Source organism: Ixodes scapularis, unplaced genomic scaffold (assembly GCF_016920785.2).
Source record: "Ixodes scapularis isolate PalLabHiFi unplaced genomic scaffold, ASM1692078v2 PGA_scaffold13__105_contigs__length_92229423, whole genome shotgun sequence".
NCBI classification, from domain to species: Eukaryota; Metazoa; Arthropoda; class Arachnida; order Ixodida; family Ixodidae; genus Ixodes; species Ixodes scapularis.
This window is the reverse complement of record NW_024609839.1, coordinates 33,603,812-33,631,195: the sequence shown is the minus strand read 5'-3', so window position 1 is coordinate 33,631,195 and position 27,384 is coordinate 33,603,812. Positions and strand designations below refer to the sequence as shown.

General features: G+C 49.6%; 1 protein-coding gene across 1 annotated transcript in view; it reads left to right on the top strand.

Annotated features, from left to right (window-relative positions):
- Window positions 1-3,991: 3,991 nt before the first annotated feature.
- Window positions 3,992-27,384, top strand: part of LOC115324476 (transforming growth factor-beta-induced protein ig-h3-like) — a 147,467-nt gene continuing 124,074 nt past the window's right edge. Inside the window, exons 1-8 of the mRNA XM_040211129.3 lie at window positions 3,992-4,267; window positions 5,516-5,614; window positions 5,804-5,868; window positions 10,726-10,865; window positions 16,665-16,820; window positions 18,841-19,194; window positions 19,957-20,230; window positions 21,585-21,880. Of these exons, the coding sequence (XP_040067063.1) occupies window positions 4,143-4,267; window positions 5,516-5,614; window positions 5,804-5,868; window positions 10,726-10,865; window positions 16,665-16,820; window positions 18,841-19,194; window positions 19,957-20,230; window positions 21,585-21,880 (1,509 nt within the window). The 5' untranslated portion in view covers window positions 3,992-4,142. The remainder of the gene's footprint in view (window positions 4,268-5,515; window positions 5,615-5,803; window positions 5,869-10,725; window positions 10,866-16,664; window positions 16,821-18,840; window positions 19,195-19,956; window positions 20,231-21,584; window positions 21,881-27,384) is intronic.

The following is a 27,384-nucleotide window of genomic DNA, read 5'->3' as shown; positions in this document are numbered from 1 at the left end:
GCTAAAAAGGACTCTGTGTTCAAATGACAGATCTAAAAGCAAATACTCGAAATGTTAAAAAAAGAGAAAATAATGGTATTTTCCTAAATAATCTCTTACAGAACGCCTTACCGCAAAAAGAGATGCGTAAAGGTGCACGCAATGAAATTAATAATTTTGCACGAATAGGGCGAAGGACCGATGAAATTCTTAAAATCTTAATATAAATCTCATTTCATCAGCTTGCATGAGCTCTAAACTTCGCAAAACACTACCTCGCGAGGCTAATGTTACATTCGGTTTTACCTGCACTTGTTTTGGGCCCTCGCTTTACAACACTGTGCTTCAATAATCATGCGCTCTAACATTTTGCTGGGCTGCCATCTATCATCGCGAGACTGCAATAAATACTGGAAAACTTTGCAAGTAGGACATCTATTGCTAGTGTTGCGAACATCACATTTCACCAGAAAGCTGAACTGTTTAGCATGGCATGCACGTGACGTCATCATACTATATGCTAGTAGTCATTGTGGCTTCTTGCTAAGAAAATCAAATTCGATGATGCAAAATGCACGCTGCAGGAGGTTCAAGCTCAGTGAAAGCCAAGTATTTGAAAGGCACGTATTATTATTCGTAGTGCATCTTCGCGAGGAACTGCGCGACCGTCTGGCAAGACAAAAACGTGCTTTTTGGCAAGAGTGTTTTTGCAAACAAAGTAGTTTCCGGGCCCACGCTTTTTGGTCTCCGCCAAAGATGAGGGAAGGAGGAACCTCTTTACAACAGAGTATGTTTTTAAAACTACCCCCCTCCCCCACACACACACTCACGCACACACACGCGCTGATTTTTACAGCGGAGCTATTAAGGGTCAGTTTCCCATCATGTCAGTCAGCAAACAAATAATGACACAAAACTCTTGACAGCTACCGCCATCTATAATTGACGGCGGCAACCAGACAACCGGCGTCCCGGTTGTCTGGTTGCCGCCGTCGCGCATTGATGGCGACAACCTCTCCAGTCTTTGCACTCTGGCTTGCCGACTTGCGGCCGGCCCATTACTTCATTCCCACCATAGTACAGCTTCGCTGGTGTTCCTTCTTCACCAAGGTGGAAAGGCTGAAAGTATTCCTGAGGAATTGCCTCCTCCGTTTGTGTGTGCTAAATCCACAATTTTATTTGTCACTTGTAAACAGCAACCCTCCATTGCTTTTTTTTTTGTATTATTTTGCACCCCGCGAAGTTTAAAGCGGTCATCAAATGATATCGGGTTGGAATGTTCATGAATTTTCAGAGGCGTATTCGTCCTAGTCTGACCCAAGTATACTCGCACAGGCCGCCACTGATTCAGAAGTTCCCTTGTCACGGTGGAATTACGAGAATAAAAGGGAACTATATCTTTCAGTATTGTCTTCGCAAAGCTTGACGACGTAATTGGGGGATCGAAACCACCCGCCTGACGACAGTCGAGCGCGGCTCATGGATGAGACACGAGAACTGCGTGAGCACTGTACATCAGCTCGTAACAATCAATGCCTCGGCGGACACTCGGGCAGTGGCTTGTGTCCAACTACTGCGGTGATGAGATTAGCCGAACTTTAAAAATGCCTGGAGCTCCAGCAGGCGTTTTCTTCCTTTCCAACCCCACCAGGGGGCATGATTAACGTTGGCGGCCTCAGATAGGTACCAGGCCTCGTGGCCGCTTCTGGCTCCGAGTTGAGGGGATCAACGATGCTCATATTTCTCTAATTTTTTCGCCACTGCCATTGCCTAAAAAAAAAAAGCAAAGCCAAGTTTATTTAGTTATTAACGTTAGGAAGTGATTTTAAGCAGCGTTATGTGAATGTATAGAAATATTTGTATTGTTCCTTTAAGCAAAATACAGAGGTGGTAGAAACCTTGAGAACGACGCTCGTGTGAGACTTAGGCCGTGTTTTAAAATTCACATGATCTTACTCCAGAGTAAGGGTTTTGTTTTCTGGCGTTCCAAAACCTAGCCGCGTCCAGCACATTTCAATCTGTGATGTCACGTGACATGACCCGCGGGAGTAACTCGGATCCATTTGGGTAAGATTTGGAACACAGCCTTAAAGCGACTGCCAATGTTCGGCTCTCCCTCTGAGGTCAATATTTTTTTTTCTGTTTTTCTTTCAAGTATTTTTTTCTGTACAGTTCAAAAATTGGGCAGGCGATCGAACTATAGGGGGCGTTCTTACCCGTTTGTTTCCACACACCTAGGTGTTTACTCAACACAAGGCCTCTGCACGTGCACACAGGCCTTATTTGCATGTCCATGTCATCTTCTACATTAAAGCGCAAGGCGCAGTTTAATGTAAAAAATACTAACAATCGACGAAGCGACGTTAAGTGTCGGATCTATCCTCAAAGAATGCGAGCTGGGCCCACTTCGGCTTTTGTGCTGGGCTGGGACCATCCATGCTGCATTGTTCATGCAGGCCGGAGTGGAAACAAACGAGCCCCCCCAAGCAGCACAGAGTTGGCCAGTCATCGGCCAGTGGCTGGCTGTGGTCCTTGGCCAAGTGGCCAGACAGTGGCCAGAGACTGGCCGGTGACTGGCCTTTATCTGGCCATTGGCCAATGGCCACTGGCCATCAGCCATCGGCCAAGCATTGGCCAATGAATGGCCACTCTCTGGCCACTGGCCAAAAGACCATCGCCAGACATTGGCCGTTGCTTGGCCAGAATCCGTGGTGCTTGTCCTCTTCCTCACCGGAGAACACGAACTCCAGCCGAACGCTGACGCCGCGTTCGGTTATGTCGGCCGAGCGCTGAGTCATTGCATTTATTGTCCCCATCCGTGTAGTTCTAAAGTTAACCGCTTGGGGCGTCACGGTCGTTCCTCCTCCCCAATAACGAAAACATTTTTGAGTGCTTCAATAATGTAAAATTGGTCGTGCAACATTTGTTTTTGTACTTTCAATAAATACTGTTAAGAAGTAACCCCTGACGTTGATAGCTTGCGAAACGAAAAAAAAAAAAAAAATAGCAGATGCAAAAGAAAATAAAGAAACAAATAGCTGTCGATCCCCTCCTCAACTCGCAATTTGAACAAGCAGCCACGTGATCTGACGCTAATTATATACCGTCAGTGTTCATCATAGTCAAGCGCTAGGGTTTAGAAAGCAAAAGCTTGGGCTGGAGCTTCAGATATTGTTAGAGTTGGGCTATTATCATCTTTAATTGAACACAAGCCGTTGCCCGAATGTTCAGCGATGCTGATTGGCATGAACTTGAGCACTCGGTTCGGGGCTATGAAAATTGTTTACGTCACGGTGTCACGTGACTCGGTGCAAAATCGTGATATCATGTTACGTCACGCTGTCAACAAGGTTAATACATCTAGGGACTTTCTCAAATTAAATCGACTTGACGTAGTGAGTCACGTGACGTCACAGGGTCACGTGACACTACTTGACAGCATGTATTGACACCATGACGTCACGTGACAACGTGACACATGGTTAATCATAGTGCCAGTACAAAAGCGCCACGAAAACCCACAGTTTACCATACATTGCAATTCTGTATGTGACAATTCGAACAATAGATAGAAATACAGCCGCCAATTTCATATTCCCATATGTTCGTTTTGTGATACTAACAAAAACGAAAAAAGAATACCTTGAACCGTTTTGAACCGGTTACCGTTACATTTTTTTTTCGCTTCGGTTCCGGTTCAGTTCCAAGATGGCGGCGAAGATTTCGGTTCGGTTCAGTTCCGGTTCGGCTAAAAATAACGGTTCGGTTCCGGTTCGACACCCTGCAAGGAGGTTTCAAAAGAACGTCAACAAGCAGACAAAGAAAGAGTGACTTGTAGGAAATTTTAACTAAACTGACACCGCTCCAGGAGAATGCTTCAATTACAAGAAGGCTTCCAGAAGCATCAAAACGACTTCATTCAGACAGTGGCGTGCGGCGGCACGCTGGGGCATTTCCGAGCGGCTATGTCACCAGAGGCGACGAAAGACGCAGACCAAGATGAACGCGCAAACCAGACGAAAGACAAACGCCGAGTCCGAGGGGCAGAGCCGGATCTACGATTATTCAACAAGCGCGGGGGAGTGTCTACAAGGCCGCTACATTAGGGGCGCCGTGCTAGCTCGGTCTCGGTCTCTCTGGGCTCGTTGACTCCGAGGGCGGCCATGCTGCAGCGTTGCTTGTTCCTGGGCCTCCTGTGTACTTTCAGCTTCCTGCTATGTGCTGAACTAGGCCAGGCTGCTAGACGGAGGATTCCCAGGTGGCACCTTCGTATGGCGCAGAAGCAGGGGTGAGTATTTCTTTTTATTCTTGAACAAACATGGTGGATTGCAGGTTTAAGTTGAAATTGCCGAAGGCCATTTCGGACCCCGTACTTAATTATTGGAGCCTGTATCACAAACACCACGTATAATAATCGAGGCCTTCGAACATCCTCCGCTTCTTTCATAGAACGTCATCGCAGCCGCAAGGCGCCAACTCAGACACTGACGCAGCACTTATGTCTAATCTGCGTCTCCGCTAGATCTCAACGTGATGTCGCCTCGAACCTTGTGCGCAGGCTTTGATTATTCTACCTGGTGTTGGTATAAACTTCAGACGTCTATGCGGAGTGCAAGTTCGTCTGCTTCTTTTGCAGGGGTTGTTGTGACCTCAGAACTCCGAGCTCTGATTGGCTCTGAGTGAAGGATAGTGGGTAGAGCTCAAGGCAGCCTGCTTTCAGGTCTACCCACTATCCTTCAATCAGAGCCAATCAGAGCTTAGCGTTCTGACATCACCACGACTCCTGCAAAAGAAGCAGACGAACTTGCGCTCCGCATAGCTTCGATTTTCATAACTGTGGATCTACAGGAACCACCTTACCGTCGATACGTTGTTATGTTTCGAATAACATATGGCCAGTGACGTATAAGCAATACCTTTCACATATTGTGTCTAATTTTCGATATTTACCGAAAATCACCGATGAATATACGCCATCCAAAGCTTTTCCGACCAGTGAATAAAAAAAGCGCCAATACACCGTCGGCTTAGTAAAGTTAATTCCGTTTATCACACGGTGAGCGAAGAATGCCAGCGGCCCCATAATTGAAAGCAACGACGTTATTGAAAAAATAAGTCGCTCTCATAACTTACCGCGAACTTCTCTCAATTCCTCTAAATACGCCACGTATTAAAACTAATGACGTTACTTCTAATAACTGCCAAAACTAATCTGTAACAGTGGTAGACGAAGCATCATGACGCGTCACAGGGTGTAGCTTCAACGGGGCGTAAAGTCGTTATCATCTGTATACACAAGTAGCTTATCAGATATGGCAGTAGTGGGTGGGAAATCTTAACTCCTTACACGTCGGATTAACACCGTTTATCAGCTGTGTTTATACTATAGGTATGAACACGCAATATAAACACAGCCGATGACTCTCACTAGAAGCGAGTCGTGTTTGTTTACCTGTGCAACCTGACCTGCTAGAACTGGCTTCAAGAATGGCATTTCCTTGTCTGTCAATAAATACTCTGCCACTTTCGCTTCCAGCCCCAACACCTGCGCTGTTGAAGAAGTTCCTGCGCTGGATTGGAAACTCCACACTGAATGCAAGTACTGGATGCACCGCAAAGTCTGCGGATTCAAGACGTGCGTGCCATACCTGTCAACACATTCCCATAGAATGCATTTCAGATACAGACCGATTCACTATTGAAAGGTCACGAGGTTCCGTGCCCTTTAACTTGGTGGACGTTCACTTCGCACCTGTTCGCGTTTTCGCCCGCTTCGACATCGGGCTAACAACTCCCACTGAAACACGCGCTGATTTGTTTACAGACTAATCCGCTACGAATGCTGCGAAGGCTTCAGTCAAGTTCATGGGGAGCATGGATGTACTGCCGGTAAGCCCGCATAAGCAATTGTATTGGGTGTCCCAAGTCACCAGGCTTGATCTAAAATGAACCGTAAAATTCGACGCCTGCACGTAGCAATCTAAACTTTTCGTCAAATGTGCATTTCACAGGTCGGTTTTTTCTTGTAAAATTACAAAGCGTAGCTCTCTTTGTGTAAAAAATAGGCCCAAGAAAATTGCCAGGCTCAAAGGCTGGCGGCGACGCAGACAACCAAGTCGAGTTGCGGGGTGCCTTTGGCGCGCGTATTGATAGATGGCGCTTGGAGCAGCCTCCGAAGGTGTGGCAGACCAGCAAAAGAAAGTAGACGACACGCAGACGAAATCCGTTGGCAGCAAAAGCGCCGTCTTATGCAAACGCGTTTTTTTTCCTTTAAGCTTTACTTGTATTGTCCGCATTAATTTTTTGAACCAAGGGTACATTGAAAAAAAAATTATGTTCATTTAAATAAACCATGGTGGTCGCGAGCAGCCTCGTTAAGAAGGCAGCGCCATCTATGAATACGAGCACCAAGCCCGCCCCGCTACTCGACTTCGTCGTCTGCGTCGCAGCCCGCCGTTGAGCCTGGCAAGTTTCTTGGCCCTATTTTGTACAAAAAGCGAGCTACACTTTGTAATTTTACAAGAAAATCCTCCCTGTGAAATACACTATGGACGAAAATTTTAGATTGCTCCGTTGCAGGCGTCGAATTTTACGGTCCATTTTAGATCGAGCCTGGTTACTTGGAATACCCCATATATACAAATCTGTTTCGCTTCAAAACTGCGCCAATAGACCCTTTTCAAAAGTTCATCGGGCAACAATGGTGGTCGCCATTTCTTGGGCACGATAAGCGTTATTGGATCTGAGTCCTCCCCGAACGCTGTCACAGCCCCTAATGACAAATAGACGCTCTGGGTACGTGACCAAACAATGCCGAACTCGGGTAATTAGTGCATCAACTATACTACATAGCGTCCACTTTTGAAAATGGCCTTCTGCGCGCCGCCATGTTTGTTCACTATGTGAATTGCGTTGCGTGCATGTGCAGTACGTCTTTCTTCCACCAGGTCTATTGTTACACCGCACGTCCGTCCGCAGCTCAGTGACTCGGAATATCATTTATCCTACGTTACATGCTAACGCGCTGTTTGCATTACAAGCAAGGCCGTGTTCGCCCACGCAAGCTAGGGGGGAGGGGGGGGGGGGGCATGCGAACGCATTGAAACCACATTCGCGTAAGTTGAAGTGTCTGCGCTTCCGTCGTGCCGACCTCAGCGCTACCGCAACGGCATGACGTCAAAACCGCGTATTAATTGGTCCCCAACAAAGCAAACCGACCAAAATTCTGAAAAGGTCTTGTTAGTTTTCCTGGTGACTATTAAATTATAACTTTGCTTTGTGACTCTCGCTTCGGCATACGTCAGAGTTTTATCATTTTCTATGCCAAGGCTCGCCCGGTTAAGGTTTTAAGAATAAACCGGCACTTAATAAGAGCAGTACGCGGGTCAAAAATGTAATAATACCTTTATATACAGTGGTATTCAAAATAACTGGTAGGTGGCGAAAATACCTTATTGCAGCTACTTTTCGCGTGTAAGCGATATCGTACATTGAAGCTAATGAAAACTTTCCCATACCACTTTCTTCCCCAAAAAATAAGGGCTGTCCAATCAGAACACGTTTTCTGCAGTCACAGCACTTGCTGTACCGGAAATAGAGGGTTCCCTCCAGCTCCCGTCCGCTTTGGGGCGTGCTCCTTGACGGAGGAAAAACTATCCTCCGCTTCCCTCCTTGGACACAGGCTTAAAGGAATTGTCCGGTCGAAACCGGAAGTACTTAAATTTTTGCACTCGTTACGTCGAGGGAGCCTTCATGTAGACAAACAACATTTTTATTTTGATATATGATCTCCCGTTATTAACGAAACCTTTTATGAGCGTATGTACGAAACGGCACCCCGAATTTCGCCAGTGTCAATGGCTGACATCCATAGCTGCTGCGTGACGTCACAAAACGCAAGGGTTTGTCGGATGGTCGGGATAACAAGCGTTGGTTGATGGATGTCTTGTATTTTGTTTCGATTTATATAGTCTCCTAGGCCAGTGGTTCTCAAATGGGGGTCCGCGAAGCCCTGCCTCATCAGTCAAGCACGGCAATAAAAGCTGTCTTTTTTTCTTTTTTTTTTTTTTTCAGGTCGAAAATAAATGCTTTAGTTTTCGGGCGAGTTCTTTCGTGTGGACGTCAATAAGAGAGGTCTACTTCACACTAGTCTTAGTTATATCCATTTATTAAATAATTATTATATTTAACCTACACCTTTTCTCTCCTCTCACCACGAACGGGGTCCTCCATCATCTCCGCCGATCCACAAGGGGTCCGCGAAACATCAATGGTTGAGAACCACTGTCTTAGGCTGTACAGTACTGAAATGCGGTCCTTTTAGTGCAATTCCCATGCATGTGCAAAAAAGTCACGCCTTTTAGCAGTATATGACTCGAAAACAGCCATAAGCTTCGAGCAAACATGCCGTTTCGCGCAAACACAACTGCGACGGCCACCGATCGAACTAGGGGCGCTTGCGAAGCAAAGGATGCAGATTTCGCCTCTGAAGCGGCAACTGGGTACACGAAGCGGTATCTAGGTACAGATATCGGCGGATCCACTGAATGGGTGATGAGGCTGCGGGTCTTTCCCTCAGAGGCGATGACCGCGGGTCCAAGGCAACCGGCGAATCGTTCAAATGCGTCACTTGACTTGGAGGCGCTTGGTGAATCGTAGCCACGCTCTGTTTACATATGCGGGTCAAACAGACTTTGGATGCACGGGTGCTAAATACAACTTCTGGTATCGTTTCCAGGGCCCGTTTGCTCGAAGCGCTAACCGCGGCTAAAGTTAGCCGCAGTACCTAGGAGAGGGATTTTGATATCACGTGACTGGCTCGGTAGGGATGCGGGGAAACATGGCGGTGCCCCATTGAGTGAGCGCCGGTCGCTTTGGAACTAATATGTCGTTGTAGCTGCAATATCGGGCGCGTTAGTCAGCAATGAATAATGCAGGAGGCTTTCGCTTTGCCTTACCTCACTTAAAACGCAAAGCATGGGCAATGACATCGCCGCTTTTTTTAGATAGTGTTTCGATTCTGGGCACTCCTAAGCCTAAATGAACGCGATAGTTGTCGGCATGGCAACGTCTTTGGAAAGCGGATTGTTGATAGCACACAAAAGCGGACAGCGTCCCGACAGACTTTTTTCTAAATTATCCAAGCATCGCGAGGAGAACGCTGGAAGTGTAATTCTACGGTTCACGCGCGCTGGCCTTCCTCTTATAAAAGATTTCAGGTAAAAAATCATACTAAGGCTTTAACGAACGCGCGTGCAAGGCAAAATTTGTTTTATACTTTTTGCTTAGGAACGGTTACTACTGCAGACGCCAGCACGTGCGACGCCTGCAACTACAGTCCTATGTAGCATGCACCTCGGTGCTAGAATACTTTAGAGAAACGGTCTGTTGGGACGCCGTCTGCTTTTGTGTGCTATCAACAATCCGCTTTCCAAAGACGTTGCTATGCCGACACTTATCGCGTTCATTTAGGCTTAGGAGTGCCCAGAATCGAAACACTATCTAAAAAATGCGGCGATGTCATTGCCCATGTTTTGCGGTTTAAGTGAAATAGGGCAAAGCGAAAGCCTCCTGCACCATTTGTTGCTGACTAACGCGCCCGATATTGCAGGTACAACGACATATTAGTTCCAAAGCGAGCGGCGCTCACTCAATGGGGCACCGCCACGTTTCCCCGCATCCCTACCGAGCCAGTCACGTGATATCAAAATCCCTCTCCTAGGTACTGCGGCTAACTTTAGCCGCGGTTAGTGCTTCGAGCAAACGGGCCCAGGTGGTGTAACTGTTGGATCCGGTTTCGCTGCATAAACAAATCGATTGATCCGATTTGAACGAAGAGTGAATGGACGTAGTTTAATATCGTTGGCACAGCATCACAACTCAGCATACGAGCCTTCTGTCCACTCAGAGCTCAGCTCGCAGCTCTCTTCTGCGAAATGACTGCTGCATAAGCGGGATCTCGATTTTGACGGGAACCCAGTCCCTACGGACGGCGACGATCCATTTTGCTCGTCACTGCACGTCTTGCGGTAAAGTGTGGAACGTAATGTTTTGGCTTGCATGTGCTGCCCGGTGGTTGTGGCACCCAACCGCACAACAAAAATCTCATCCAACCACGAAACAAGTCGAGCACAACAACAGAAACGAAGCACGCTGAGGCGTTCACTCGCAGGTAAACGACGAGACACAAATGCTCGCTTTGTGTTGTGTGACGTCAGAGCTCCCATGTGGCCACCGAAAACACCGTCTACGCTAGAGTGCGATTGGAGCAGTATAAATTCAATTACTCACGCAGGGGGGCGTATAAAATTCAGATATTGCACGTACGATGCGTCTCAAGGAAATAACAATGATGTGCAATTGTTTTCTCGAATACAAAAATTGACCGGACAACCCCTTTAAAGCCTGCTCGGATTCACTCACAGCGCCTGCTGTGAGGAAGTCCGGACAGCCACCCCCACGCTCTGCTGGCTGTCGTCATGGCCTCCGCTGTGGTTGTCAGTCCCTAATTTCCCAAAAACAATAAAGGCAAAAAAGACCGCAGCCAGGAAGGGAGGAGGATAGCCATCATGTTGACGCGATTATTCTCCTCACGGAAAACGCGCGCGTGCCCCGCAAAGTACACGTTTTATTTAGAAGCGGTGTTCTGTTTGAACAGCCCAATGGGCGACGCGCACGCGAAAGCTGAAATGTGAATATTGTGGATAGGTGCATTTTGACTGTGTACAACGTTATTTACAACCCCAGTGATGACGCTGTCCAACGTGACTCGGCTGAGCCGCCAGCTGGGCGCGTCCATATTCGCCGACTACCTGCAGCAGAGCGGGCTGGAAGGGCAGCTTGGTCCCGTGGTCACCCTGTTTGCGCCGAGGGACGCCGCACTTCTGGTAGATACATCCGAATAAAGCGACCGCGAAACTTTTTCAAGACTGAAATCAACTCCTAACAACCTTGGGTGTCAAAAGAGCTGTCGGAAAAGCGAATTGAAAACGGCAGCTGCCGAAGAGTTGGCCAGCTGCCAAGTTGATTTAGCCTCTCGGTCCAGCTGCGTCGCCCGTAGTGCCGAGAGCTTTTGCGTGGAACCTCGGCATGGCTGGGACGTCTTTAATGGATGAACCTTTTCATCAACATTCGAGCAAGACCGTGTACGCGTGACGCGTTAATGCTCGTGTCCCACTAGAGCGACAGACAGAAACAAAAGACAGCGACAAGCTTCCAACCCATGCGGCATTCTCGCGATGGTACCTTTGGCAGCCGTTTAGTCGTTCGGTGCTCGTGAAGTAAACACGAGCGGTTGCAAGCCTGCCAAAGAAACCCTCGCGTGCGTGATTCTCGTGTTTTGAGCATGGCCTCTTTTGTTCTACAAAGCTTCTCAAATCGCGAAAGACTCTGGTTTGAGGCTTGTCGCTGTCGTTTGTTTCTGTCTGTCGCTCTAGTGGGACGCGGGCATTAGGCGAACCCATTACGCCACACGTTAGGCTTTTCGGTAACGAACGAACGACAAGTTTGTTTGTTTCTGTGAGTATAGTGGGCGCGAGGAACGTACTTTAGCTGTCATTTCTGCAACGTGGTCGCATTTTACTTTTTTTAGAACTTTGGCAACACTCTTACTCCGGCTGCATCATTTTAGATAAGTGACTAAAAATTTAACTACCCCGATTCTCTCGCGGTCTGTTCAGAAATTATCAAAGCGTAATTTCAGTGCCGCTTCCCACAGGGGATACGCGCAGCTTGGACCACAACAAAGAGCGGAAGCTCGCTTACTTAGGCTCGGTTTCCCGCCTCTGCTCTTTTCAGTCTGAATCAATGTTTTATCACTACTGCGTGATGTATGTTAAAGACATCAGGTTAGCTGCCCTACTGGTCTGGCAGTAGGACTGCTAGTCTGCTTTTGAAGAGCATATTTGCAATTTATTTACAGAACTTCCCACGCCTGGTTCGTTAAAAAAACATGAAAGATGTTTACAAATCTCTGTAATACAAAAAAAGAGCGCAGCTCCTGAGGAGGACGAGGGGAGGTTACGGAGGGGAGGGCATGCCCCTCCCCCTCCTTCTCTTCTACCGCTCCTCCTCTCGTTAAATTTTCCCGCTAAATTTAGTGGGTAAAGTTTCCCCGCTAAATTTAGTGGGGAAATTGATGTCACGTGACCTCAACACCAATTGAATTTCCTTCTAAATTTAGCGGTGCGGTTACGCCGACGTCGACGCCGCGAAACTCGGAAACAGGCGGCTAAGAGCTGTGCTCTCAGAAAAAAAAACGCCATGGAACTTCGTCGAGTTCTGAGTTTCGTGCAATTTTTTGTTGGTCCTTCACCCAGATGTTTCAACTGTAATGACGTCTATACCCAGTTCACCCCTAAGCTGACAGTGCGGTGACAACTACGCGCTGGCCGACCAGTCAACCGCCTCCTTTTTATCACCTGACCCTGCTCTCTGCCTATGGGGAAGCAGCGCGATCACACGGCGAATAGTAGGCGTATGGCTGATACAAGGAACGCTTCTACCGTACGTTCAGCTTGGACGTGAACAGAGCGTAGTAGTTGCATAGCCTCCTCTATACTCACAAAGCCTGGCAGTTCGACGACGGAGCCATGGAGAGCCCGGTCGGAGATCTGGAACGCGAGGATCTGGTAGCACAGAGCATCAACGAGCTATTTCTCGGGGAACCTGAACGTCAGCGCACAGCTTTTGCAGCGGCGAGGACCCGGAACACGCTTGTTCGCTCGGGAGAAATGTGTTTCGGCGTCTCGCCGCCGCGTGGCGCCAGTCATGTGGCTATCCTCTCATCCGTTGTCTGCCGCTCCACCTTTTCCATTTCGGCGGCCGCTTCTCGTGGCGACCCCTACTGAATAAAAAAAAAAAGTTTGAAATTCCGACGGATCGCAAACTGGTGGACCCGTTGGAATCAAATGGGTGGTGAATTTGTCGATTCGTGTGGATTAAACGTGATTATGGGATACGGGTACACGTTTGAAACGATACCCGTTTGATACGGGTGCCCGTTCGACCTGGCACGTGACCACACATTTGAACGCGCCATTCGGATAGGCAAATTATTCGCGAGCCCTAAATGGGTATCGTCTGGAAGGTTGGTCATCTTAAAACTTATTTAAGACGTCCCGAAACTCATGAACCTATTTATAACATGGACGAGACACGTAGAACAAATGTGGTCACGGAGGTGCTTGCAAATGGCCCGGGAAAGAGACACAAATGATTGTTTTCAATTCTCCTAGAAATTTATTATGTCCTATTCTGTAGACAAGTACAAACGTGCAAGCGATCTGTGAAATGTGGGAGAGACTCTAAGCTTTTATACAACTGAGAAGATTGCAAAGCAAACACGAACCGAGGTGATTCTAGACTATAAAGGTAGACTTTCGGGGAAATTATTCTCCCGGCTGCCGTGAGAATAGGCGCTGCATAATCTGGAAGAGTACGCGTAGAAGAACGGTTAATCCTTGCCAAGAAGTAGGTTGCAGTGCACTTACCATAATAATAGCGTACTTAAAAGATGTAATCCGTGATATATGTCGACACGGTCAAAGCAGGACAACCACACAAACACAAAAACGAGAGGGAACGTTCCTTGGAAGTTTCAACAGGATACGGCGCAAAAGCTGTCATTTGCCGAACCCAACCGAACCGCAAGAGTTCCCGTCTTCTTTGAGGAATCGCTTGTTGTCGATATATGCATAGGACTTTTCGAACACTGATAGCTTTGGTGTACATCGAATACGTTGTCGAGACATTCAAATAAGACCGCAGAGTTAGGCGACATATCGAAGCAGGCAGGACGAACGAAGTTCGAACTGTAGCGGACAACAAGCAGACCAAAAAAAAAAAAACCGGCTGCCAGGCGCGCCCTTCCGGATCTCGGAGGCATTGGGCGCGTTCAGTAGCGGACCCGGAATCAAGCTGTCACTGACTCCTTCCACTGGACAGCCGAAAGTCACTTCCGGTGCACCTAACTCCGGGGCTTCGGAGTCAAGCTCCGAAGCACCGAGCTCGGAGACGGTGCACGTAAACTCAAAGGAGCTAAAGATGACGTCATTTCCTGATTGGGGACGATTTCCGGCGCTAAAAAAAAAAAAAAACAAACAAAAAAAAAAAAAAAAAAACGAAATGGCGGAATAAGCTGCGTCAGTCCTGTCGTGGGTGTGCCGTTTGTGATCAAGGTAAGACGAATAACACGTTCGAATTTCTTTTCGAGGTAAGGCTCTTTTCGGAAAATGCATTGGGCCGTATTTCGTTCGGTATGAATATGCTTATAAACAACGTAAACGTTCATTTGACGCCGTGTCTTGATCGCCGATTCACGGAAACTCGGTAATATCGACGATAGTCCTGTCCGCGCTGAACAGAGCAAAGCAGGGTAGGAACGCGTCTTTGGAAGCCGGTTGGACACTCACGCAAAGCGTGATCCCGATTGATGTTTTGTTTGCGTAGCTAAATCGGGGTGCACGTTGGCTGAGGCTCGCTTCGGCCGACAAAACCTTGATCGCCGAGCGCGGCCGAACTTCCCGTGTGTATACGAACACATTTTATAGGAAGTTCGTTACGTAGGGCAGAACAAACTTATGGCCGTATTAAGGTATCGCAAACGGCGGCGTATAGATTCGCCGAGCTCTATATTTTGCATGTGCTGACGACGTTTTTGTCGGTTTTTATACAGAAGCAGCCTTTGCACCGCCCTGCGAAGGGCTCGATCGCGTGGGATCGCTTCGAACATCAGCGCTGATGTGTACATACAGTCACTCGCTTTTTCTTCAACGACCTTGTCAAGACTTGCTCAATATCGGCGTCAAATAAAAGCGATCGTGCTCGCCATCGTCTGCTTCCAGTTTATTCGGAGACCGTCTGGCACAGGGAAAAAAGCAAGTTTCAAGCCGCGGTTCTTTTTTTTTTTTTTTTTTTTTTTGCCGTTCGCTTCGAGGACTGCGACTGGAGTTGCTCCGTTCGGAGCTGAGGGAGCCGTTACTGAACGCGCCCAATGCTTATACGGGTGTATCTCGCGCGCTGCTGGTGCCCTACCCTCCCTCGGGTCGCGTTACAGAGGTGACGAGAGAGAAGGGAGGGGGGCGCGAGGAAGGCGCACGACATTGGGACAGCCCCGTACCCTCTCCTCAGGGATTCCAGTACCACGTGTTTGTAGCCTCGGAAAGCAGGCCTGCGAATCGCGCACATTTGAACACGCTCGAACGCTAAAAATGGCGCCGGCCAGAAGCTCGGTCCGCGCCCGAGCGAAGAAAGGACTCGGCGCGAGCTAGCAGTTTGACTGCTGCAACGGCGGGCGTGCTCTCGCAATGCACGATGTTCTTGCAGCCGCGTGTTCGAGCGCTACCTTCGCTGCGTCTTGAATTGAAGTGAAACGGAGTCCAGAAGTATATTCTTTCACGCGGCCGCGTCTTCTGCGAGAGATTCGAGCTGAATAAGTAAATTGAGGCAACAAAGATGGAAAAAGTTTTAAAGTTCTGTCAAAAATATCGGCTCATCAACGTCGACCGTTTACGTAAAAAGTGACAGTTTTAGTGTCAGTATAAGCAAGCATCAGCGCTTATACGGACACTCTATATATTTAATATATATATATTTAATATATGTATATTTATATTAATATATAAATGCTTGCATTACGCGGACGATTTGAAATCGATGAATCGGCACTCCCGGCCTTCCGGAAACATTGGCTGCCACGGCTGAAACAGGCGTACCCTTGCCGCAGATCTGTACGTTCAATATCAAACGGGCTCCGGAGAGCCGTTTTATTAAACCGGTACAGTTTGCCGGTCACCGGTCACCCGTCTGTGCAACATGGTCACCGGTTTGAGCAAACGTGCGACAAATTTGCCCAAACGAGTCGCCCATTTGCCCAGACGAGCGACCCGTTAGCCAAAGGAGTGACCTGTTTGTCCAACTAGGTGACCGTGGTGGCTCATACGGGGGACCCCTTTGAGCAATACGGGCGACCCCTTTGACAAACTGGTGGCCGGTATGGCTAGGCTGTTAATGGTATGAACCCGTTTACTTTCATATAGGCGCCAAATGTTTTTTGATTTTTTTCTATAGGGATCTGCCAGACTTTATCAGTATATAGGAGGCTATGGTAGTTGGTAGCGTGCTCTTCGGACTACGCCGACTATAGACCTTCCCAATGATCGCCTTCAGCGAGCTGCCATCTTTTTCTACTGGGTTGTGGAAGACGTTCTGAGCGTGCGCTCTGAACGTCTTCCAAAACTATCTTTTACAAAATGTGACATGTCGCGCATGCGCCCACAGCCTATAGTGACTCGGCATTTTTCGCTTGGGTGCTAAGCGCTGGGCAGGTTTATACATGTTCAAGAGTTGAAATATTACGCGGTGCGTCCGGACAGCCTCGAGGTGCCAAATATACGAGGATTTGTTTTTCAAGATCGCTCCTCATGACAAGACTGGCGGATATTGTAAAGCACAGATTATGTTACCGATGATTTCTGTATGGAACATGCTCTTTTGTGCGTTATTACAGCAGGCATCTTTCGAAATTTGCTGTGTACGAGAATTCTTTAAGCCTGGAGCATGCACCGGGTGTAGAATATACACACGGTGTGGACTATAAAACGGCACCGTTCTGCATCGTCCGTCGGGCATTCTGGGGATCGAATCGGTCTGTTAGCATGGTCAATCGATTTCTTTTCTTCTTCTAGGCTCTCACTCCACGAGAGAAAGAAGCGTTCGAGGCCCATCTGGAGGACAACCTTCTGCAGCACGTCGTCCGGGGACGAGCCAAAATCCACGAAGTCGAGCCGCAGCTGCCAAACATGCAGGGGGGATTCCTCCACGTGAACCGATACTCCAACGGGGTGATTCGCAGTTCTCCCAAAACGATAGCTTTTTATGGGAGCACGAACCTCTCTTGCTCCTGTGCAACGCCCCCTATGCCGTGTTGCAGGTTAAAGCAGCAGGTGCTCCTCCCACAAAACTCCTTTTCCACTTTGGCAGAGCGAACGGTGAAGAGGAGACGAGTCCACTCGCTCTTTCTCGTGGAAGGTGGAAAGAGTGAAGATCTTTGCGGTGGAGATTGTCCCGCGTCTCACAATCTCGGGCGAAGTGCTTAATTTTCGACGTCGTCTAAAGAGGCAATCGCGGGGCACGATTTTGACATGAGTCCTGTGTCAGCGTTCGGTTGAGACTCATGTTCAGGCAGTGAGAGCACAAGGCCGTGCGGGACGCCGACGAAGCACGCGGTGACGTCGAAAATTCAACCCTCCGGCCTTGTTAGGTGGTCTCACCGCAGCAGGGCCATGGTAAAGTGCGGCAGCTGTTGGTTTGACGACATAGTTGCCGCGACCAATTGTGTAGCCCTGTACGAAGAGAAGTTGGAGGGGGGGGGGGGGGGGTAAGTGGAGCTTTAACACTCTCCTCTCTTTCCTCCGAGTATAAAATGGTGTATGCGTGGTAGGGTAGGAACTGCGTATTAGTGCTATCGCCCCTACATTGCATTTGACGGAATGTCTAAGCCAGGTAAATTTTTAACCACGAAACAAGTTGATAGAGGAAACAGATTGCAAGCTAGGCAGCAAGGCCTACAAGAGGCAGAGTGTAGCTTTAGCGAATTCCACCCTTGAACTTGCGCTCGTGAAGTTGAGGAGCGTTCAGAGACAAAAAACTTCGATTTATACCCTTTGTTGTGGTTTAAGCTAAAAACACATAGATGAATTTTGAACACCAATATCGCAAAAGTATGTTTTGAAAACTCAATGTTCTTTTTATCGTGATAGTGCACTCTTTGTAGTACCCGATGCTGACTGCGTGCGATCAAAGTGTGTGTGTGTGTGTGAGGGGGGGGGGGGGCGGAAACATATCGGTAGCGTGAACCCACGGTGACTTAAAAGGAGCGAAGGCTGGGGGGCCTCCTCGAACAAATTAGAGCGACCGGGAAAAATACGCAACAGGTAATCCGGAAGAGGAGAGCGGTACGTTCTTCTCTTCTCCCACGGTACGTTTTCACGTGCCTTTACTCGTATCTCAAAATTCAACGAGAAACAGTGTTCGAACTTCGCGTCAGACGCGAACGCTGAACGCCGGCGTGCGGCGATTGAACGCCTTCGAACGGTAAGCAGAAACAAGGGCAGCTATACACCAACACAGTGTTTCCAAGCAAGCCCGCTTTTCCCACACCAGGTGTAGGCACTGCGCGTGCGCAGAAACCAAATTCGGGAGGAGTGTAGCGTTTGCGCATGCGCAGTGCCGACAGCAGCGTCACCGCAGTGGCGAGACGTCAGTGAGTTGAGTTCGTCTATACTTCTTTCATCTTAAGGCTAGACGCAGCCGACGCTATGAGGTAATGAGACTAATCATGCAACTTCAAAAGCAGAAGTCACTAGGTTTTTTTTTTTTGTTTATGAATAATTAAGCGATGATAAAACACGTACAGAAACATGACCAACACCATGATGGTGCGCTTTTGACGCTCTCTGATTGGTCCCATCAGCAATCAGCGTCGGCTGCTCTGGACAGGTGAAACGAAGTATAGTTTGCGTCTAACCACTATCCTTCCAATCCGAGCTCGGTGCACTCCGACGTCACCACACTCCCTCAGCAGGAAGTAGACGCACTTGTTCGCCGCAAACCAGTGTGATCAAACGACGTCACGCGGAAGCCATGTCCACCTAAAATCCCTTTATACTTCTTTTTGCAAGTAACGACAACCAATGCAAATGACGAAGCAAATTCCATTGAAACAAAACGGCGTCATTCAGTTCAGTCTTCCGCTGTTAACCACCATTCGCTTCCTAAAACTTGCACCGTCACGCAGTCGGCGCTTCAAAGAATGTAGCGACTTGTAGGAAGCTCTTATCTAGGATCTCTATGTCCACCCAGATCACGACGGTGAACTGCGTGCCCGTGCTGCGACGTGACCACGAGGCCACCGACGGTCTCGTGCACCTGCTGGAAGGCATCCTGTCCCCGGCGTCCACAGCGAGCCTTCCGCAGCTGCTGATGGAGGATGGCCGGTTCCGGGAGATGGCTCGAATGATGCTCCGCTCCGAGGCCCTCGTGGCCCAGCTGCGACGAGAACCGGGGCCTTTCACGCTGCTGGCGCCCTCCGACGAGGCCTTCCAGGCCATGCCACCGGGACAGCTGCAGAGGATCAGCCAGGACCTCAACGTCACCGCGGGTAATAAAAAGGACCTAGAATGGCACGTTAACAGCACCAAACCAACACCGCCCTGGGTAATCAAATCCTGTGCTTCAGCATTTCGACATCATCACGGTGAGATTAAGTGCGAACATAGCTCGAACATGAATACTGCGGAAGTGTTTGACTGGGCCTTGCGTCCAATCGATGCGTGGATGACATTCCATGAAGGAAGAGAAGGATAATCCACAGGTCATTACTATTCTAGTGCTGACCTACCAGGGTGGCATGTTTACCTGTCCACTCATGACACCTTGTTGGCTGAACAGAAAAACCATTTCTCACTCGGGTCACTGATTACAACGTGTTTGCTGAACGGAGTGACCTCTTTACTCTGCTCATCCGTTTGCTGAACAGAGTCACATTTTCTTACTGGGGTCATTGATTATACTCTGTTTGCTGAACAGAGTGACCTCTTTACTCTGCTGATCCGTTTGCTGAACAGAGTAGCCCTTTCTTACTCGGGTCACTGATCACACCCAGTTTGCTGAACAGCGCATCCTTCTTACCCTGGTCACTTAACAGCCCGTTCGCTGAACAGTGTTACCTTGTTACTCTGCTCACTACTACCCCCTTCGCTAAACATATTGATAATTTCTTACTCTGTCTTTACTACTGAGTCATTTTTTTCTTTTAGAAGTGTATGTTTTAGTACGCACGCATGAGTGAGTAAATGTTTTCACCTGTGTTTTTTTTTTTTTTTTTTAATTATACGTCTTTAGTATGTAGTGGTCTCAGTCACGTAAAAATGTCCTTTTTCAGTAACCCCTTACCAAGCTTGGCACGTGAAAATCCAGATAAACTTCAATTCAATTCTTGCCCTTGTTTCAAACCTGCGGACGCAACTCTCTGCTGCCGCAGACTTGATCCGCAACCACGTCGTGCCGCGATCGCTGTGTGCCCCGGCGATCATCGCTGAGCACCGCGTGAAGAGCCTGAGCGGGGACAAGCTGGAGCTGAGTTGCAACGCCAGCGGCGTCTACGCGAACGAGCACCGCTTCACCGGCGAGATGATGCTCGGAGGCAACGGACACATCTCCGTCCTTACGGGCATCCTCATGACCGACAAAGGTATGTGCTCTTCCGTAGCGTTGACTGAATTGGTGTCACCAACCCTAGAGCAAAGATCCACCTCTCGCTCTATGGACGATTTTCAATGCGCGTTTTCCAACCCACTTTCATGGCTTCGTCTTTAGACCGCCAGGGGCTGTGCATTTCTGATTCGCACTAGAGTGCCTTCGTACACACGCGCGCTTTTGCTTGAGTGGTGACATCTAAGCCATTTTCACGCCCAATCGTTTTTTTATGCATTTTGAAGTGCGCGCAATACGGTGTTACTCAGCTCGAGCGCGCAGCTTTGGCTAATGCATAGACGCCTTTTTATCGCCCAAGTCACGCACCGAGTGCGCGAGAGTGTCACGCGCTGGCACATTCAGTGCAACAACGGATGTCTTCACCCTGAGACAGACAGACATGTAGGCACGCTAATTCGCACGAGATGGTTGTCGAGCGAGCCTGCCGGCACAGCTTTCTGTTCTAGTCGCTGTATTGCTGCGAATTTCGCTGGAGTTGTTCACGTGGTTTACATGGTTCACGTGGTTTACGTGGTTCACGTGGTTTACGGTCTCTGTTTGCAATACCAGCTGCGAGGAAGCGGCAGTGTGGATCGCCGGCAGGTTTTTTCGCCTTTCCTCCTGCTTTACCCCTTGCCACGTGAACACGAAGCGCATGCGCACTAGAGACCAATCTCCGCGGGAGGCGTCCGCCATAGAAGCTGGACCCTCTCTTCAATCTATGCTCTCTAGATTCGCCGATCAACATTCACGAAGACAAAGTATAGTTAAACAGGGGGGGGGGGGGGGGGGGGGCTGGTTGAACTCGCGCGTGCCAGGGTGAGTCAGATGAAAACATTAACACTAAAATAACAACTTGAAATACGGTGTCATTGTCCTGTACACTGGAAGCATTCTTACCAGTTATTAAAAACAATGTCCAACAAGTGGCAGCTATGAAAGAATCGTTGAAAAAAGGAACATTGTAAACTTTATTTCAGTGACACGCCGTACATGGCCATTTAAAGCCGCGGTCGCACTGTCGCTACATAATATAAAGGAGAGAGGGCAGACATTGTTTGAAACGTGTCTCTTCCTTGTATATGAGGGTCCTTTCGTCAAATATTGTCTGTAGCCATGGTCAAAGCATATATGAAGTAAACATGCTTGAAGCGCAGATAAACCGGTCATCATGTATGTAGGAAACACCGTGTCTTTCTCGTGATGTATTAGCAGATAAGCAGAGTGACTCCGATTCCAGGCTTCCTCGGGGCTTATTCGGGAATGGGAAATGGCAAGCGTGCATCCCGCCATTGGACATGGACATTCAAGAATTATATAGAAAAAAAGGCCTACTGCTCATTGCCGCGCAGCTCGCAGTTTGGTCGACCTGATGGCCCAACGGTCGGACCGCTTGTCCACGTTCGTGTCCCTGCTGGCCGACTCCGGTCTGGCATCCGAGCTCTCCGAGGGAAGCTTCACCGTCTTCGCACCCACCGACGATGCCTTCGAGCGTGTGTTCCTGCCCACGGACTCTGAAGCCCTCAAGAAGCTCCTCCAGCGCCACCTGGTGCCCGATCGGAAAATCATGAGCGAGTCCTTCTGGGACGATGCAAAGCTGGACACCCTGGAAGGTGGGGCAACGCTGCGTCTCAAGGTGTACCGAAAGGTGAGGTTGTTCGAACAGCACGGCTTCCAAACCAACACTTACTATTGCTCATCATATAGGGGGTATGTTAAGTAACGAAGGATTTTGTTAGAAAAAAGTAAGATTTGTTTTAGAAAAGTCTCTCTTTCTACAGTTGCGTCGGCATCGTTTTTTTTTTTTATCTGCCTATGTTTGTGTCCACATTTTTGGGCGTTTGCTCGCAGACCCGCAGCAGGGGGTGAGAGCGTGAACGGGGAGTCGTCTTGTTCTCTCAAGCGCGGGGGGCTTCGAGCAGCCGCGGGGCTCGGTAGAGAAGAGTCGGACCCCGATCGTTAACAAACGGATTGGGCTTCAGTTGGGGCGCCGGAACACCCCTGTCTTGGACTTCTGTCCGCACTTGTGGCTTTTGAGCGGGTGTGCTTGTGTCCGGCGTATTTTGCCGCTTAGTGTAGAAAACTTCGCATTTAGTCGACGCAATAACTTGAAGGGGCCCTGCAGTCATATTTAAGCGTCTACCTTTTTTGCGGTTTCCACGTCTCTTGGGGTTCGGGCAAGTCAGCGGGCACGGAGAAAGTAACTAAATATCAGTGCGTCATATTTTAACCGGACGACGCGGAAACCTCCTCCACCGACGGGGGCGACCCGCGGTACCGAAAGCGCGCGATATGTGACGTCTTAGGTCCTGGGCTTACTACTGGTCAGTGCCGCTGAAAGCTTCTTTTTAGTCGAAATACAAAATATAAGTGGCGCGAACTGGTTCAATTATTTATAAAAGTAGTTTTTGTTTACTATTTTAGATCAGAAAAAAACAAACAAATGCAGTTTATAAAGTACTGAAACAAGAAATGATTCGTCGACATACCCGCCACAAAGCGGTGGAAAAGGCGGCGCATACTAGAAAGGAGTAATGGGATCTGGTGCCGACACGGAAAGGTCCTGGATGTACGCGGCGGCGCTGCGGTCGTTTACGGACTGGGGGATCCGACCGGCTCTGAGCGTTCCGAAGGCCTTCGGCGAGCAGCTTTGTCATGCGGTTTGGCCATTTTGCGGTACGGCAGCGCGAAGTGGCTCCCATTCTGAACTGATATTTACCCCGTGTTTGCTGTAGTTTGTGGCCGATGAAGTGTCATGTAGAATTAGCGTTTATTCGAGCAGCAAATGCAATGAGAGCCGCTCTGGCTGCCCGCTGTATACAGCCTATACAGAAGATGCCTTTGTGGTGCCCTCTCGCGCCGTCGACACGGAGTGCGGCAGCCGTGAGCGCTCGCATAGCTCACTACCCCTCCTCTAGTTCACGGACTCTCAAGCAACAAAGGACGTCATGAAGGAGGTTATTTTTTGCTTGTTTTTGTAACTTATTTCGCCTGTAACTTTTAAAGTAAAGCGAATTTCGAGAAAAAGAAAAGGTTACTACGTTCAGTGCGCTCAGGTTCGGTGCAAATTAAAAACCAGTAAAAAAGTGCTTGCAGGGCCCCTTTAACTTGGTGGCGCCAGCCAGACGGCTGAGAAAGCATGTGGTTAATCTACAGAGAATTCGGGTTTGACCGTTGGAGTGTCGGAGGGGAGTCACGTTGACAGCTCGCTGATCATTGTGTAAGAGTGTACCAAGTGACAATGGGCAAATTGAAGTGGTTGGTCCGTCTCTGGAGGGAAAGGAGGCCCCTACGAGTCTATAAAAGGGGTGCCGAGAGGATTCTCGGGGATTCGGCTTTTGAGATCATGCAGGGTCCGCTCTTGAGACGGGGGACTGAAGTATGGGTTTTAATTTTGGAAGTTCTGTAAATTACTGTTGACTTGTTGTCGTTTTGTTTAAAAAAAAAACATGGCCCCACTGGCCATCGTAAACCAACCACGTCGTAATGTGTCCAGCGGGATCGAACAACTTTTAGTTTTTTTCTTATTCGACTTCCCGAGGGACTTGCATCGGGCGAATATCATCATCGGTCGTCACCATCCTGACCGGCCCCCTCTCCCTTGGAAAGTTGACTGGTATATTCACTGGACGCCATATTTGAGGGTGATCTTCAGAGCGCATGTTCAGAACGAGCTCGCATTATTATAGACTGCTAAAACCGGTAGTCTCGATGGTGGGGAATGCATGTTGCAAACGAACTGTGGAAGCCCGCCGTCAGCACACACTCAGCTGCCGCGCCCCGCAGACGTGGCCGACAGCGATTACTCCCTATACGCGGCTATGACGACACGCCTTTGTGGTGGCACTGTCGTCTTCACGGCGCATGCGCAGGAGCTTCACTCCGTTCGAATCTGGTTTCTGCGGACGCGCTGTGCCCACACCTCGTACGGATAAACGTTCGCTTGTTTGTAAACAGATTGTCTGTCGATACTCCGTTTCAAATTGAGTCCGACCTCGGCCAATGCTACACTCCGATGTGTAGCATTGGTTAGCATTGGAAGCGCCAAAACTGTATCGTCCCAGCGCTCGTTGTCTTTGAGCGTCTGCTACCACTAACTGAACCAATCACGCGCAGAAAAAAAGATGCGCAGGATCGCGGTGCATTCACCGCGCCTGATTGGTCCAGCCGGTGGTAGCAGACGCACAAAGACGACGAACGCCGGGACGATGCACTTTTGACGCTTCCTGATTGGCTGCATCGGATCGTAGCATAGGCGGCGATCGGACTCAACGTGAAACAGAAAATGCAGAGTCTCTGCTGCTATTCTGCACGAGCGCCGCCATCCGACCTTCAGCTTTTGTTTCCTCTAATTTTGATCAGTTCGCTCCATCGTTACCGCAGCAGGACAGGTTATTGCCATTTATTATAGATTCTACCGCGTCCCTCTCCCCCAGCATTGGCCTTTGTAGAGGCTCGTCAAAGCCAACTTCACTGGCTTGTTATATCGGTAAAACAAGAGGAGGTCAGCAACGCCGTATGTAATCTGGCGCGTGCGCAAAGCGTCCATGCACGTTTCCAGCTCTCATCGCCCAGGTGACAAATGCCAAGTTACTGGCCTATGAACGGGGGGGATCGGTGGCCGAGTGGTCTAGCGCACACCTGCTCGGAGCACGTGGAGCGATCGCTGCAGAACCCAGGGATCCTGGGTTCGAGCACCACCCCTGCCCGTTTCGATCTGGATGAGCATCGTACCGGCGTGCGGTCGTGTATCACTACTGCGTGATGCACGTTCAAGACCCCAGGCTAGCGGTTGTACCGCACTGGCTAAATTTCTCATATACAGCTGGGAGACTCGTCGCCCATTGAGACAGACCAAGTTCTAGGCTGTATGGAGAGCGCGTGCACGCACGTGCTGAGAGCGGACGCATGTTCTATGGGCTCCGCAGAAAATCGTCCTTTTTCTTGGAAAATTCCTTTTCTGTGCGGTGAAAAGTGTTTTAGAAGACAGAGCTAACGTTCCGGTTTCGCTCGATACCACTTTCATGCCGGTGAGCCGAATCTTTCTCATTTCAAGGACATTGTCACGATTCTGGCCCACGGAGGGCCTGTTAACACTCGTTAGGCTTCGCGCCGCAGGGCGCGCCGCACCGAGCTTCTCGGAGCGGCCGCCTAGCTAGGCCTATCGCGTGGCGGTCGCCGTCCTGGTGGGGGCTGAAGGCTGGAGGATGGATACAAGGACCCAAGAAACTCCAGGTACCGGTCGAGTGATCGGCTATAACCCAGACGAGGTGGCGCATGGATTTATCAACCCGGCGCAGCGGCCACTCCGGGATGATGGAATCAAGGATGCCACCTTGGGGGACCAGGAGGACGGAGGACCCGGCAACGGCTGGGTGCAAGTACTGATGCAGAAGAAAAAGAGCAAGAGGGAGACACAAGGCCTCGAGAAACAAGTTCGAGATGAAGCCGGGGGAACAACGGCGGAGAATTTCAAGTCGAGGAAAACTCTGAGGTTGCCCAGTCTCAGAGTCTACAAGCACAAGGTCATTATCAAACCTCATCGGGTCGCGGTGGACCTGAAGCGGTACAGGAGCCTGATCGGGGAAGTGCTCCAGAGCTCCCTGCCGAGAGGATTGGACGAGAAGACGGTCGTAAGGCTGCTGGAAGCACAGAACACAATCATGGTTTGTACGGACGAATGGAGCGAAGCGGAAGCCGTCGCAGGTATCAAGAAACTGAATTTTCCTGTCGGCGTGCTAGACGTCGAAGCGTATCATGTCTCCCCGAGCGAAGATGCGTGTCGCGGCGTCATACACGGTGTCCGGCTTGACCTGACTAACGAACAGATTCGACAGAAAACCAGAGCTGTGGGATACGAAGTTCTAGAAGCAAGGAGGCTAGGGAAGTCACAGTCTGCGGTAATCGTATTTGCGGGGAAGAAGGTACCGTTCACGGTGAGCTTCAATTGGCTTGAGACTCCCTGCTTTATCTATAAGAAGACTAGGGCGGCTTGTCTGAACTGTGGTGAAGTGGGCCATCGGACCGACGTATGCAGCAAGCCGGAAGGATTTGCGTGCTCGGCGTGCAGGGCCACTGAGGTCGGTGAGGACCATGAGTGTGTGCCGAAGTGTGCCTTGTGCGGGGGGGCCCACAAGACCTACGACAGACACTGCCCGGAGAAGTTCTACAAGGAGACTAAAAGCAGGGAGCCTAGACGGAGTCGGGGGAGACGTCGCGACGGCGCGCAGCACGTGCGGTGGCTTTCGAGAGAGTCGGGACGGAGCGTGTCAGACTCGCGCACCCGCTCGCGCAGCCGGTCCGCCAGCTGTGGGAGAAGCGCGTCTCGAGATATGACTACATCCAAGCGGCGCCCGCAAAAGGTCAAGCGAAAAAAGAGCAAGCGAAGAACTTCTATGGAAGGGATATTCACTGATCCAGGCAATCGCAAGAAGTGGCCGGAACTCCAAAGGGTCGGGGATCAGGAGTCGAGGAGCACGTCCCAGCCCAAAGGTGGAGGGGCGAGCAGCAACGGAGCGATACAAGACCTGCGGAGGAACGTGACCCACTGCAAAAAGACCATAGAGGAACTTTGGAACAAAAGAGAAAGAACCGGGGGAGTCTCGACAGAGCAAGTACAAGCGATCGTGGAGACGACCGTTCAGCGGGCGATCCAGGGACTTCAAGAATTCTTCACCAGCCAACTGATGCAGCTGACATGCAGGGTCACCAAGCTGGAGAAATTAGGAAAGACTCTTGAGCAAAACCAAGAGAGCCTCTTCAGGCAGTTCGTCTCGAAGCGGAGAAAAACGGGCGAGCATCTACGGGACGCAGAAATTTCGGACGCAGAATCATGCGCAAGTCAGCGAAGCCAAGTTTGAAAGTGTGGCAGTGGAACTGCAGGGGGGTGGGTCGGAAACAGGCGAGCCTTAGCCTGAGGGTGTCGCTTGAACCCAATCCCCCGGCGGTGATACTGCTGCAGGAGCCGGGCAAGAAACCAGTGAAGATCAAAGACTATGCTACAATTGAGGGCGACCAATACGTCGCGACGCTTGTGCACAAGACCTATGCAGCCACGAGACTAGACTTGGATGGCTGTGAGGTGTCGTGCTGTCACATTGTGATCATCCCAGTGAAAAAAGGGGATCGGGGTGTACATGTGGTGAACGTGTA